The sequence below is a fragment of the Elephas maximus genome, chromosome 9, assembly GCF_024166365.1.
Source record: "Elephas maximus indicus isolate mEleMax1 chromosome 9, mEleMax1 primary haplotype, whole genome shotgun sequence".
Classification (NCBI taxonomy): domain Eukaryota; kingdom Metazoa; phylum Chordata; class Mammalia; order Proboscidea; family Elephantidae; genus Elephas; species Elephas maximus.
The window spans coordinates 59,887,295-59,903,559 of NC_064827.1; the positions used below are offsets into that span (position 1 = coordinate 59,887,295).

General features: G+C 36.9%; 1 protein-coding gene across 1 annotated transcript in view; it reads right to left on the minus strand.

Annotated features, from left to right (window-relative positions):
- The window catches only part of SVEP1 (sushi, von Willebrand factor type A, EGF and pentraxin domain containing 1), a 194,867-nt gene that overhangs the window by 91,921 nt on the left and 86,681 nt on the right, over positions 1–16,265 (minus strand). Inside the window, exons 7-11 of the mRNA XM_049896872.1 lie at positions 9,711–9,905; positions 7,468–7,586; positions 4,061–4,190; positions 1,142–1,249; positions 92–223 (exon numbers count right to left, since the gene is read on the minus strand). Coding sequence (XP_049752829.1) covers positions 92–223; positions 1,142–1,249; positions 4,061–4,190; positions 7,468–7,586; positions 9,711–9,905 — 684 coding nt within the window. The remainder of the gene's footprint in view (positions 1–91; positions 224–1,141; positions 1,250–4,060; positions 4,191–7,467; positions 7,587–9,710; positions 9,906–16,265) is intronic.

Below are 16,265 nucleotides of genomic sequence, written 5' to 3' on the forward strand. Positions count from 1 at the left end.
CTGTAAAGATTACAGCCTTGGAAACCCTAAGGGGCAGTTCTACTCTGCCCTATAGGGTCGCTGTGAGTTGGATTCGGGATAAGGCAAATACCTTTTATGACAATGTGGATGTCACATGTTCTGTTATTGCCCGATGGGTCAGTGGCTATATACTGCACTACAGTCTCCCCGTGAGGGAAAAGGTCTCCTGGTGAATGACTTCTGGTGATGACCAGTACAGCCCCTGAGAAAGAGAGAAGGGTCAGATGCTTAGATTACTGGTCTGCAGTCACTCTACTAGTCACCTTATTTGATCTGAAGTTTCATCTTCTATTTATATAAATCAGCTGGGTAGTGTATTTATGTTGATACAGGCCACTAGTAGAAAAATAAAAGACTTAATAGTTATACTATACATAACATAGAAATAGTAGACTCAAAAACAACTTAAGGCATTCTTGCTAAATCAATGATTCTCCTTGAATAGGTCAGTCTGTTTGGACATTGAGAATTTAATTGAGAAATCTATTAATTTGCATTTTATTGTTGTTTTCTGGGTTTTAGTGAAAACTTTAAAGTGAACTTTATTTGTATTTGATGATTTTTTCTGTTTTCCTATGACCTAATAGGAGCCCTGGTGACAGAGTAGTTAGGCACTTGGCTGCTAACCAAAAGATTGGCAGTTTGAATCCACCAGCCACTTCCTGGAAACCCAATGGGGGCAGTTCTACTCTGACCTATAGGGTCGCTATGAGTTGGAATTGACTCAACAGCAATGAGTTTGGTTTTGTATGACATAATAATTTATTTAACAAAGATTTCTCAATTGCATATGAATACATGGCATTGGACTAGGGATACCAATAGAATTCATAGCTTATGCCTTTAGGACAACATAAGCTTGGAGATTCAACACGTTTATCAGAACACATTCAATTACAGCAGGTAGTCCTGGTTTAATAAGTGTCCACTGACTACTAAATGAAGGAAAACCATGGGTTAGTAATGTTAAATTGTACAATTATCTTTGCTTTATGCAAGTATTCATTCTACTTTGACAGTTTTAATTCGCTTTCCATTTGTCTTTTATCCTTTAAAAGTTTTTCTTTAATAAAATATATTTCAGTGCTACCCTGTGACAGCAAAACCCCTGCACGTTCACCTGAATTGTCTGAGAACTGAGGCTCATCCCAGGTTGCGGCATACTCTTTCTCGGAGACTTGGATTGGAGGTGGGGATCTGCACCAGTCTATGGCAGGTGGCTCTACATCTAAACACATGAAATCAGAAAAAGAAGTCACAATTGGTATTTGAAAGTGATGCCAGGCTTTGCAAGAGAGAACGGAAATCTTCTATGTTGGTAGACAACTTCGTCTTATCAGATACAAGGCTGGCCCTATGGCTTCTTTAATAACGAGGTATGTTTTATCCCTCGTCCCTTAGATCATTAAAAGGAAGAGCTGCTTCTTGCTATACTACCCTCTGTCTGCTAAAGAAGAAGTACCAGGTTCCTTAAGTCACCGTGAGCACAAGTGTGTGAAAGGCAATTCTGGATATGGCTGGCATTTAATTTGGGAGTTCTGCTCACAGCAGTTGAGCTGACCCACCTGGAAGTAAAGAAAACCTTCCCAGATAAGCTGAAGGAAAGAAATGACCAAACCAGGCATTCCCACAACCTACTTCTTATCTGAAGGGTCAAGACAGAGTTGATAGATGACTAAATGGAGGGACCAAAGTGCAGAGGTCTGAGTCATGCTGTAGAGTATGCAAGGTGTGATGACTGTGTGATATTGCTGGAAGGCCAGGACGTTATGCCCAAAGCAGGACACTTTGGTTGATAAATTCTAGGTGAAGACAATCAACAAAGTGTGGTCATGGGAGTGGAGTATGAAGCTGAAACGCAGAGGGGATGAAAGCCACAGGTAGAAATTAAAGAACTGAGAGTCCATGTTGCTGGGCACTGTAATCCAGGAAGAAGAGTGGATTTGGGACGAGGATGAATGAGCTAGGTTTCAAAGCCCTGACTGAATGTGGCGGAATATTTAGGATATCAGTAAAGGACGGTAAAGAGGTAATTTTAGTACAACTATAGATTTTATGCATCTGAAATGTTCTTATATCTACAGTCACATGGCTTTGAGGTTTGAGGAAGATAGGACAAATACTATTTTTCTAATTTTATATGTGAGGAATCTCAGACTAGGAAAATTTAAGGGACTTGCCTTAGGTCATTCAGCTAGTCAGCTGCACAGTCCCAAGTCTTGACAGGCAAGGATATTTCTAGCCATCATATAGAAAATCATCTTATACTCTGAAGTTACATGACCTGTAACTTTAAGGATATACAGATTTCTGTGATAAACGAACTCTTACTAATAATGGTCCAATTTATGTGTTTTTCCTCCTGGTTGTCATTTCATTAGTGCAGCATGTTAAGTTTAGTACTTTACTAGACTGAAAACTCTGCAGACTAGTGACAGAATCCCCTTTGCTCATGGTTAGGTCTTCACAGCATAGCACAGCACCTGGCCTGTAACAGGCGCTCAAAAAAGAGTTGCCCAATAAATAAAAGAAGAAATGCACATAATTTATAAGTATACTTTGAGAATGCTGAATCAAGTCAATTCATAGTTATATTCATAAACCTGGCAGCATTTACTATTTTCCCAAAAGAAATTGCAAATGGACATTTCCAAGATTTTCTAAGGTTATCTGACCTTATTCAAAAATTAAAAAATTGAACCCCATGTACAGGAAAGCAGTGAGACTAGGTTAATTACTGTCAAAAGAATGGAAATACCAGCAGATGAATTGGCTCCAAAACAGAAGGAAAACCCACTTCAAAGCAAGTGAGGGGGCATTTTGTGGAATGTTCCTGGATGGCTCTATCAAGCTCACCCTCATTTGTGACTAAAATACCAACACCCTGTTATCTGAAGAAAATAAAATGTAGGCTGTGAAACATTCTCTCTCCCTCCCTCCTTTCTTTCCTCTTTCCCTTTCCTTGTCCCTCTCCCTCTTCCTCTCCTCCCTTTTTCTCTCTTCCATAATGTGAAAATTCAGCTAGTGTCCAGCTAGACACGTCCATACACATTTTCTATTTCACCATGCTGACTCTCCATTATGAAAAATTCAAACATGGTAGATTCTTGAATCACATTTCCAAATTTAAAAGCACAGTATCAGATGTAAGAAACCCAACGTATTCTTCATGTGACAGGTAAAATTTCACAGGTATAACAACATCGAAAAAGCACTACATAATATATAAAATTAAGAAAAAAGATATTTCTGTCTAAATCTTTAATTTATAAGGTAAGGAGGCAGTTTGATATACTTCAGTTATTTCAAGAAGTTATGTAAAATTCTTAAAATAAGCTGAATTTATTGTACTGACTTTTAAGTAAACAGAGTAAAACAGATCTGAGGAAAACAGCAAAATGTCAACGTGCGGTTAATATCTAGGTTTTGCATAGAGCTCAATGTGTGGCAGGCGTTCATTCAAGTGGCTTACATATCTTAACTAATTAAAAACCACACAATAACTCTATGAAGTCATACATTTATTATTTCTATTTTCTGAGGAAGAAAAGCCTGGGAAAAGAGATAAAAAAAAAAAAAAGGTGAGAAAAAAGGTAGACATTTCAGAAAAGCTAAGGGGGGGGGTTTGATAAGGAAAGGATGATTTGTATATAAATTCTGAGGAAAGATTATATAATTTAAGGACTGAAAAGTACACAGAAGTAACACCAGAGATCACTGGTGAACTTGATGAAATTAGTTTATATAAGTGAAGGGGATAGAAGCCAGACTTGAGTGACTTTGAAAATAAACACCAGTTAAGAGGATAGACACGGGAACCATGGGGACTTTTCAAAAGACTTATATGGAACGAAATCAAAGAGATCTCCTGATAGCTAGAGGTTATGTAGGTTTCAAAGAAGGAGTGGCTTGAGCAGGTTTCAATGCCAGTGGGAAGAATTAGTCAAAAGGCAGCTAGATGAGATAAAGGAGAAGCAAAGTCACCGGGGTACTGCATTAGTTTCACAAACCTATTCAAATACATTTGAAGGAGACTCACCAATAACCCTGATATGGAAAGTACAGCTGGCTTGGTTGCTGGACAGGTCAGTTGCCGTGTACGTGACAGCAACATCTCCAATTGGGAAAAGGTAAGGTGGGGAAAAAGCTGGATGGACATGGATTGACACCTTTTGGAGATAAATAAATATGTTGAAAGTTAAAATTCATATACTAGTACATTTATTCTTTTTTGATTTTTATATTATTAATAAAGCAATATTAAAGCATGACAAAATATTTCAAATATAGTGAAAAGGACAAAAAACCAGGCATAGCCTTTTGGTGTTCTTCTTTTTATACTGTTCTGTTTACATATTTATAGACTTGGTATAGCTGTTCCTTGATTTTTATATGTAATATCTTACATATGCTATTACATGGTTTTTAGAACTTAAGATGACTCAAAATGTCTCCATGATAATCTGTAGAATGAATACATAATAATTCCTCTCTAAGAAAATCTGATGAAGGACATTTAATTTGGTTCCAAATTTTATTAGTGTAAATAGCACTGGGATGAACAGTTTTGTATACATAATTTAAGATATTGTGATTATTTCCTTATAATAGATTTCAATGAAAAGAATTATTAACTCCAAAGTCATTAACATTCTTTTGGTAGATAATACAAAATTTCTTTCCCAAAGCATAGTAACAATTTGTATTCCCATTAGGAAAGAGAATTATGACCTCCATTACCCTGACAGACTGGACTAATGGTATGTCTCTGGCTCAGGTATATGACGTTGTGAAGGAGGAGTCTAAAGTCAGATTTAGTTTTCTTCATTTTAGGTATCAATTTTTTTCTCCCCTTCCTGAGTGTTATTTTCCCTAGACCTTTAAAATGGAAGACTTTACCAAAATATGCCTAAATATTTCTCTTGTTTTACTAATTTTCTCTGGCAGCCCACGAGTTGTTTGGAATTGCAGATTCTCTGGCCTTTCTTTGTTGTTGTTGTTGTTAGATGCCATTGAGTTGGTTCCGACTCATAGTGACTCTATGTACAACAAAATAAAACACTGCCCAGTCCTGAGCCATTCTCACAGTCTTTGTTATGCTTGAGTCCATTGCTGCAGCCACTGTGTCAATCCACCTCATTGAGAGTTTTCCTCTTTTTCACTAACCCTACCAAGCATGATGCCCTTCTCCAGGGATTGATGCGTCCTGGTAACATGTTCAAAGGATGTGAGATGTAATCTCACCACCCTTGCTTCTAAGGAGCATTCCGGTTGTACTTCTTCCAAGACAGATGCATTCGTTCTTTCAGCAGTCCATGGTATAGTCAATATTCTTCACCAACACCACAATTCAAAGGTGTCAATTCTTCAGTCTTCCATATTCACTGTCCGGCTTTCCCATGGATATGAGGTGATTGAAAACACCACGGCTTGGGTCAGGCACATCTTAGTCTTCAAGGTGACATCTTTGCTTCTTAACACTTTAAAGAGGTCTTTTGCAGCAGATTTGCCCAATGCAATGTGTCTTTTGATTTCTTGACTACTGCTCCCATGGGTGTTGATTGTGGATCCAAGTAAAATGAAATCCTTGACAGCTTCAATCTTTTTTCATTTATCATGATACTGCTTATTGGTCCATTTCTGAGAATTTCTTTCTTTATGTTGATGTGTAATCCATACTGAAGGCTGCGGTCTTTGATTTTCATCAGTAAGTGCTTCAAGTCCTCTTCGCTTTCAGCAAGCAAGGCTGTGTCATCTGCATACCACAGGTTGTTAATGAGTTGTCCTCCAATCCCAAAGCTGCATTCTTCTTCACACAGTCCAGCTTCTGGGATTATTTTGCTCAGCATACAGAATGAATAAGTATGGTGAAAGAATTCAACCCTGATGTACACCTTTCCTGACTTTAACCACTCAGTATCCCCTTGTTCCGTTCAAACGACTGCCTCTTGACCCACAATTAAGTGTTCCAGAATTCCCATTCTTTGTATGCTGGAATTTTCATTCTTCGCCATTCTTTGGGCTTTCTTTAGCTCAGTGAAATTTTCTTCTGTTGCACATTAAGTATTGTGTTTGTTCTAGTCTCCTTAAAAAAAAAAAGTGACTGTATGTTGGATCTTCGTGCTCTGTAATCCATGGCTATTGTCTTTATTCTCATTGAGAGTAAACACCATTAGGCTGGAGCTATGGATTGAATTGTCTACCCCCCAAAAATGTGTTGTAAGTCCTAACCCCTGTACCTATGATTATAGTCCTATTTGGGAATGGGGTTTCTTTGTTACGTTACGTTATGTTACGTTACGTTTTACGTTACGTTACGTTACGTTACGTTTGTTATGTTACTGAGGCAATATTAGTATACCCAAAAACCGTTGCGGTCAAGTTGATTCCAACTCATAGAGGCCCTAGAGTGTGTCTTGAATCAATCTCCTTTGAGATATAAAAGAGCAGATTAAGCAAGCAAGCAGAGATGGGGGAAGATAGATGCCATGCCACGAGAAGATCACCAAGAAACCAAGAAACAAGCTGAAAAGAGACAAGGACCTCCCCATAGCCGACAAAGATTGAAAGCCTTTCTCTGGGGCTGGTGCCCTGAATTCGGACTTCCAGCCTCCTAAATGGTGAGAAAATAAATTTCTGTTTGTTAACGCCACCCACCTGTGGTACTTCTGTTATAGCAGCACTAGGTAACTAAGATAGCTGGGAACGTGGGGGTTAAGCAGTAGACATAGTTGCAGCTATACTAGTTGTCCACAGGGAGTTGTCCCCAAGTCAATGCAAGAATGAGGTACCAACTGGGAGAAACAGAGACAGCTGTGAATTACAACTCTGTAGGTAGTTATCTTGTCAAAGGGAATAAAAGCCTGGTTTATATGGCAACGGCCTTTGAGATGCTGAGCTAGGAGCAGACAGTGTAAATGAGGAAATGTTTACTGCTTCCTACTTGCTGGTGGTTGGGTTGTCTTTACTCAGAGTCTAAAAGATATGCAATCCATGTGTCGGCGTAAAGCACAGGCTATGTTTGGAGTGAATTCTCATCGCATCCTGGAATATATTCCTGCACTCTTCTCGAGAGGATGCTGCTGCTACTGCTGATGATGCAGGACAGATTCATGGGCCTTTTAATGGAAAGTGGAAACAAAACACAAGAGGGACTGCTCAATATCACACATCACCTATAGTACTTTCAGCCCTATATGTTACATGTGCACCTTAAAAAACAGATTTAAAACCATTTTGGTTGTAATTATGTTCGATGCAATTATCAGAACAGCTCTTTTTTGTTGTAACTCCTCCCAACGTATCCTGGCTGGCACAATGTATACACATTTACACGCAGGTGTGAAAAGAATTCATTAGAGTATTAGTAAATGCTCAACATCACACATACTTACAGGAATTTACAATCCATCCGAAAAAGGTTGCAAATATTTGCAAAAGTCTTACCTTTTCACCAGAGTTGTCTCTGGCTGTTGGGATCTGCCAGGTAATATTAGCGGAGTCTTGCTGTTCCTGAGTCTTAGCCTCTATGTCCCTTGGACAGTTGATTTGAGGAGCCTCCACATCTGACTCAGAAAATACACAAATCAATTAATATATTGATATTTAATTCTAAGTCAATTAAAAAAGAAGTAAAAAAACATAATTATATTAATACACTATGACCAATGCTTTACATGATTGATTCGTAACTGCCTTCAGGATAATTTATCTTAGCAGGGCTTAGGAGGCCCTTCCTGCACTGGTACCTCCTGACTTCTTAGGTTCATCTCTTACCACTTCCCTACTGGAACTCACTCCCCACACTGAATTACTGTCAGTCCCATGAAAGCTCCATGATCCTCCTTGTACCTAGGCATTTGCCCTTGTTCTTTCACTGCCTCAGTTAATGCCTTCTCCTCCCTTTACCTGGATAACTTTGCCCTTTAACTCTCAGTCTAGATACCAGCTTCCCAGGAAGCTTTCTCTGACTCCCCAGGTCCATTTTAGGTGCTCACTCTAAAAGTCCCCACAGCTCTCTCTATTTCCTAAACTATAAAACTTAACACATCATTTTGAAATTGAGTTTTCTCTCCCAAAAGAATTCAAGTTCTTTGACGATCAGGATATCTCTTGTCCCATTGTCTTATACAGTGCCTGCCATATAAAAGATGTTTAATATTTTTGAATTAAAAAACAGAAAGAAATGAACGTTGAATGCTGTGGGAAAGAACTATATCTGAAAATGAGGGTTTCAAGTGCAATTAATTAGTAGCACTAAAACAGTACTATCAAAACAAATTAGTCAATGTTATTTTTTGCAGTGTGAAACTTTATACTACTAGTACTGAATTGGATGGTCCAACAATACATAGATGCATATCAATCACAGTAGAACAAAATGCAGACCGTCTTACATGATATAATAAATTTCCTTAAGTCATGTTAAATTGGATATTTCTAACTTGGAGCTGAATATATCTGAATTGATTTAATTGTGTCTCATATCTTCTTTCTTCAAAATTTTATTCAATTCATATTCTCTTTTTCTGCAGCTTACATAATCTCCAAATAAAGACGATTATAAAGTCATACTTGTGCCTAACATGATACAACTTCCCCACAAAGATACCCAGTAGCAGATTAGCTCTTCAAAAATCTAAAACAAGATTTGATTTTTTCCATTCATACTTAAATATATAGCTTGACTGGATTTGGAATTTAATGATTATATTTATTATCTCTTCATACTCTATGGATAATGCTGTTTCCTTCTGAATTTAGAGTTGTAAATTAGAAGCATAACGTGAGTCTAATTCTTGTTTCTTGTGTGTGATTTCTCCTTTCTTTCTGAAAATTTATTTAAGATTTTCTCATTAACTTTAGGCCTCAAAAATCTCACCAGGGATAGTGAAGGTATCCTACCCCAGAAAAGGGCCATTTTCATCTAAAGTTTCAAGCCTTTCTACAGTTCAGGGAAACTTCCTTCTACTGGAGGGAAATTTATTTTACTTGATCCCTTTCCTCTCTCTTGGAACTCTTCATTAAATGGACATTGGGGCTTCTAGATTGCTGTCTCTTCCATCTTTTTGGTTTGATCAATTATGATATTCAACTTCTTCATGTATTATTAGTTCTCTGTTCTGAGAGAAGGCTCAATTTGGTCTTCTAAATTACTAATGTTTTCAGCAAAATTCATTCCACGCTTTGCCCTTTTCTTAGAGATAGAGATTTTGGGATATTTTTATTTTTAGTAACTCTTCTTGTTCTCAATAGCTCCTTTTTCATAGTAGTCTGTTCTTGCTGCAAGGAAGATGTGGCAATTTCCTCCTATGAATGTAATGAGAAGTGGGCTTCAAAATGCTGATTTTTAAAAAAATTAATCAAGTCTCACCTGCGATATGGAAAAAGTCCTCAAAGATTTTCATCTGCTGATGAAAACCTTACCTGACTTCCAGCCCTAATATTATCCTTATCTTTTTATTTCTTCTGCCCTTGCATGGCATTTAAAATTTTTAAGTCCACCATTTTGAACCAGAAATCCTCAGAACACATTTGGGTAGCACTTACCATTTTATCACTGGTTTGCAGCAAAAGTTGGATGTTGATGAAAATTCTCCCATACCAAAGAGGGACAGTCCCACACTCACCAATATGTCATTATTGAGGAATTTGGTTTTTTACCTGACTAATCAATGTAGGAATCTTACCCTTACAGATGGCTGTCTGAACTTTGGCACTCCATTTTCCAGAGGTGGTGCACCTCAGTTCTCTGGCTCCAGATAACATGAATCCCTGGCGGCAACTTAACTGACAGACAGTCCCAGGTTTGGCTGGCTGCTTGCCACAGTTGGCGGGAGACACAATGACACCTTTGGGCTTCTGAAAGGTGGAGCAGTGATGTTCTATTGTTGGGAAATGAGAGAAAGTTATTTGTTTCCACAAATTAGAAACACCACAAATGCTCTTTACTCAGAAAAAAATAAAAATTTTTCTGCCTTGGGATTAGCTTAAGTCACCAAATGATAACTGTATGATATTGAACACATGATGTATTGTAAATAATGTTAAAATATACCTCTTTAGTTACCTGTTATTTTGCCATGTATGAAAATCTTGAGATTTCTAACTGATAGTTTACTCAATGCTGACTGAAAAGTTTTATCAATGGCTTGGAACACCTTCATTTAGTTCGCAGAATATTACTTTACAGCTTGGAACTGTAATAGTGAATTGGATTCCACTGTTTATGGATTAAGAGATATATTCAGCAATCAGACTCTTTATTTTATAAGCATTTTGGTGTCAATTTTAAGCAAGCACATTACAGTACAAGAAAAGTTTTTATACCCTACCTAAAATTACTGGGTTGTAATTAGGGCCATAATCTTAATGTTATCTTCAGCAGATAAACCGGGCAGAATGCACACAGAATGAAAATCAAGGCTAGGACTTAATGTAGTGTGTGTGTGTGTACACTTGGGCACACTCATATTCACATGTGTTTGTTGTAGTAGTCATTCTCCTAGCAGCATTTTTGCTCATTTCTTTAGTCTGTATGTCCCATTTACTCAGGACCTAGTCTATTTATTCAGTCATTATTCCAAGTGCTCTATATTTATTAACTCATTTAATCCTATGCAGGAGGGAATGTTATTATTATTTCCATTTACAAACAAGGGAGCTGAGACCTAGAAAAGTAACTTTCCTAAGGTCACCCAGTAGGTAAGTGATAGAACCTGTGTGTTCTTATCCACTCTGCCATTCTACCTCTTCCCTGAAACAATTGCTTTCAAGCTTCTGTGCCCACAAAAGCCGTTTTCCTCGAGAAATTGGTTTGTCTCTTTATTTTTGTAGTGTAAACAATGAGCCTACCCAGGCTTCCTGTTCTGCTTTGACCAACAGGAAAATCAGAGTCAAATTTGAAGTTCCAATAATAATGACTATGTGGGGCTCAATATGGTATTGGTTCTTCATAAATTAACCTTTTTGCTGTCTTAATTTTGAGGGTTTTATCCCATGTTAATATTCTCTTTTTTAGTGTTTGTTTATGGTATTTTGGATGAGTATCTCTTTATTCTTTATATAAGCTAATCTACTGATGTTTTCTTCTGAAATTATTTCCATTGCTTTCATGTATTTTAATAACATCTGTGATCAGTCAATATTCACTTCATATATTTTATTATATTTTCTTCTAGGTTTTAATGGTTTTATTTTTTTAATTTATACTTGAAAATTTATGTAGAACTTTTTTTGGTATCTGGTATGAATTAAAGATATACAAAAGTTTTGTTTCATTTTGTTTTTCTCAAGGAGCTAGCCAGTTTTATATGATTAGTTGAATATTTTCTTCTAAACTGACCTGTGATATTTTCTGAATATTACATGAAAACGTTACATGTTTCAGGATCTATTCAGTCCCTTTGATCTTTATGGCAACCCTTCTACACTCCTAATTTAGGTAGAGCCAATTTCCCTTTAACCCATTGCCATTGAGTCGATTCCAAGTCATAGCGACCCTATAAGATAGAGTAGAACTGCCCCATAGGTTTCCAAGGAGCAGCTGGTGGATTCAAACTGCACACCTTTTGGTTAGCAGCCAAACTCTTAACCACTGTGCCACTTTATTACTCCATATTACTCTTCCTTTTCAAACTTATTTTAGAGATTTTTGCCTGTCTATTCTTTCAGATGACCCTTGGAATCACTTCCTAATTCCAAAATAGAGCAAAAAAGAAAATACCTTTTTGTTTTTTAATTGAGGTTACATTCCACCTATACATATACTTGGAACAAACTTACACCTGATATAATCTTGTATGAATGTTGAAGGTTTTTCTTTCTCCTCAGTAACATTTCATCGCTTGTTTCATACAGGTTCCACACATTTCTATTTAAGGTTATTCTTGTGTATTTTATATTTTCTAAAAATATTTTCAATGTGATTTTTTCATTAAGTCCTGATTATCAATGTATAAAGAAAAGTAGAAAAGCTATTTATTTGGTATCCTTATGACTTTAAGGAACTCTCATTTCTTCAGTAGGTTCATTTTATTTTTTAGGTTGACTCATACTCTACAAATGATGACTCTGAATCAGAGTTAACTATAATCTCATGATTTATTACAAGGACTAGAGCTTAGAATACAATATTAAATAATAAGGACGATTCTGAGAGTCCTTTGTCCAGCTGTAACGACCTTCTATTGTTCCTCTATAAGTGACCGCAGGTTTAAGATGGGCATTTTTTATTCTGTTGCAGTTCATTTGGATTTCTTAGAATTTTACTGAAAATGTGTTTTAAATGACAATGAATGCATTTCTCTCTTCTACTAAGCAACCATGTGAATTGTTCCAATTTGAAATAATAAAGTAATTGATTATGTTGATAGATTACTGAATTTTGAACCGTCCTTGCACTCCCAGGAGAAACTCTTCTTGTTTTGGTGGGTCATCTTTTGAATGTGGATTGCTAATATTTTTGCTATTATAATTATACATAAGGGTGGTATATAGCCGTCTACATTTGTTTGGTAACAGCTGTCAGACTGACAATAATTAACTGTTTGATAACATGAACTGGATAACTTTACATTCTTTGGGCCAAATTATATGATACAAAAAATGACTGCCTTATTAAAAGTTTGAAAGAATTTTCCCTTATTGCTCCCTCAGTCATTTTTAGTAATCATTAGTACCCTGATAAAATGTTCCCATTTTGTTATTAGTAATTGTACGTTGTGTCTATGCATTTTTTTCTTGAATCATTTAGGAATTTACATTTTTCTAGAAAATCATACATAATATCAAGAGTTTAAAATTTATCTGCATAGATTTATACATGGTGTTTTAGCATTCTTAAAAAAATGAACTCAAACCTCTGTCATAGTTGCACCAAAAAATTCTATTTCTGTATTTTCCTTACTTATATTTTAAAAAACTATTACTTTATCCAAAATTTCCCTCTTACCCATTCTACTGCATCCACCTTCCTTTACAGTCCATTTTCCTAACAATTATTATTATGTTCTTTCAATTTTCCTGGGGATTGTTCTTCTCCTAACATGGATTTCATGTTTGGTTCAGTTACTTTCATTCCTCCTTATTTAATAATGGAAGAATTTATAGCTATGAAGTTACATCAGTGTATAATTTAGGGCACACTGGTTTTAGAAGTTTCTCTGGCTGTTTATTTCTTTTTTAAGGAAGTAATTTATTTGTTTTATTTCTCCCTTGCTGAACTAATTCATTTCCTTTATCTATTTTTGTACTGGGATCTTTATATTTTTGTGTGTTTTGATTTAGTTCCACATTTCAGAAAATGTTAAGAACATCTACTCTGTCATATGTGCTGAAAATGACTTTTTTTGCTGTTTGCCTTTTAATAATGCATAGAATTCTTCTGAGGTGCAAAGATTTACTTTTTATGTATTTAAATCTGTTGTTCTTTTTATTCTTAGCAAGTTCTTTTCCATAAAAAATTAAACATTTAAAAAAATTTCACTGCTTCATTTTTACATTTCACTTTTTCATTTTCCTGGACTTCAGTGAGAGTTTTTTTCTGGTGAGGTGAAGTTTCTGATAAACTCTTTTTCCTCATTGATTTCTGAAATATTCTTTATTAAACTCTTTTATAGACTAAAGTTTGTTTCTCAGCTATGTTTGCAGTTCCATGCAGTTGCATTGTGCTGTGCTTACTTGTACCATTAATCAACTATTTTAATTACTATGTCCTCATAATCTGTCTTATGCTGGTGACAATAAGTCCTACCTGCCTTATTAAAAGTTGAAAATTTTTTCACACTTTTAATAAGGCAATCATTTTTATATAATTTGTACCTCATGTTCAAGATACTTTTTATTTGCACCTATCTTCAATATCCCCCACATGCCTGTCATTTTGTCATACTGTGGGGGCTTCTGTGTTGCTGTGAAGCTGGAAGCTATGCCACCAGTATTCAGATACCAGCAGGGTCATCCTTGGAGGACAGGTTTCAGATGAGCTTCCAGACTAAGACAGACTAGGAAGAAGGACCCGGCAGTCTACTTCTGAAAAGTATTAGCCAGTGAAAATTTATGAATAGCAGCGGAACACTGTCTGATATAGTGCTGGAAGATGAGCCCCCCAGGTTGGAAGGCACTCAAAAGATGACTGGGGAAGAGCTGCCTCCTCAAAGCAGAGTCGACCTTAATGACGTGGATGGAGTAAAGCTTTCAGGACCTTCATTTGCTAATGTGGCACAACTCAAAATGAGAAGTAACAGCTGCAAACATCCATTAATAATCGGAACCTGGAACGTACGAAGTACAAATCTAGGAAAATTGGAAATCGTCAAAAATGAAATGAATGCATAAACATCGATATCCTAGGCATTAGTGAGCTGAAATGGACTAGTATTGGCCATTTTGAATCAGACAATCATATAGTCTACTATGCTGGGAATGACAACTTGAAGAGGAATGGTGTTGCATTCATCATCAAAAAGAACGTTTCAAGATCTATCCTGAAGTACAACGCTGTCAGTGATAGGATAATATCCATACGCCTACAAGGAAGACCAGTTAATACGACTATTATTCAAATTTACGCACCAACCACTAGGGGCAAAGATGAAGAAGCAGAAGATTTTTATCAGCTGCTGCAGTCTGAAATTGATCAAACATGCAATCAAGATGCATTGGTAATTACTGGCGATTGGAATGGGAAAGTTGGAATCAAAGAAGGATCAGTAGTTGGAAAACATGGCCTTGGTGATAGAAACAATGCTGGAGATCGAATGATAGAATTTTGCAAGACCAACGACTTCTTCATTGCAAATGCCTTCTTCTACCAACATAAACAGCGACTATAGACAGGGACCTCACCAGATGGAACACACAGAAATCAAATTGACTATATCTGTGGAAAGAGACAATGGAAAAGCTCAATATCATCAGTCAGAGCAAGGCCAGGGGCCGACTGTGGAATAGACCATCAATTGCTCATATGCAAGTTCAAGCTGAAACTGAAGAAAATCAGAGCAAGTCCATGAGATCCAAAATATGACCTTGAGTATATCCCACCTGAATTTACAGACCATCTCATGAATAGACTTGACACACTGAACACTAGTGACCACAGACCAGACGAGTTGTGGAATGACATCAAGGACATCATCCGTGAAGAAAGCAAGAGGTCACTGAAAAGACAGGAAAGAAAGAAAAGACCAAGATGGGTGTCAGAAGAGACTCTGAAACTTGCTCTTGAGCGTCAAGCAGCTAAAGCAAAAGGAAGAATTGATGAAATAAAAGAACTGAACAGAAGATTTCAAAGGGCCTCTCGAGAAGACAAAGTATTATGACATGTGCAAAGAGCTGGAGATGGAAAACCAAATGGGAAGAACACGCTCGGCGTTTCTCAAGCTGAAAGAACTGAAGAAAAAATTCAAGCCTCGAGTTGCAATAGTGAAGGATTCCATGGGGAAAATATTAAACGATGCAGAAAGCATCAAAAGAAGATGGAAGGAATACAGAGTCATTATACCAAAAAAGAATTAGTCGATAGTCAACCATTTCAAGAGGTGGCATATGATCAGGAACCGATGGTACTGAAGGAAGAAGTCCAAGATGCTCTGAAGGCACTGGTGAAAAACAAGGCTCCAGGAATTGATGGAATATCAATTGAGATGTTTCAACAAACAGATGCAGCACTGGAGGTGCTCACTCGTCTATGCCAAGAAATACGGAAGACAGCTTCCTGGCCAACTGACTGGAAGAGATCCATTATTTATGCCTATTCCCAAGAAAGGTGATCCAACCAAATGCGGAAATTATAGAACAATATCATTAATATCACACGCAAATAAAATTTTGCTGAAGGTCATTCAAAAACAGCTGCAGCAGTATATCAGCAGGGAACTGCCAGAAATTCAGGCCAGTTTCAGAAGAGGACGTGGAACCAGGGATATCATTGCTGATGTCAGATGGATTCTGGCTGACAGCAGAGAATACCAGGAGGATGTTTACCTGTGTTTTATTGACTATGCAAAGGCATTCGACTGTGTGGATCATAACAAACTATGGATAACACTGCGAAGAATGGGAATTCCAGAACACTTAATTGTGCTCATGAGGAACCTTTACATAGATTAAGAGGCAGTTGTTCGGACAGAACAAGGGGATAGTGATTGGTTTAAAGTTAGGAAAGGCGTGTGTCAGGGGTGTATTCTTTCACCATACCTATTTAATCTGTATGCTGAACAAATAATCCAAGAAGCTGGACT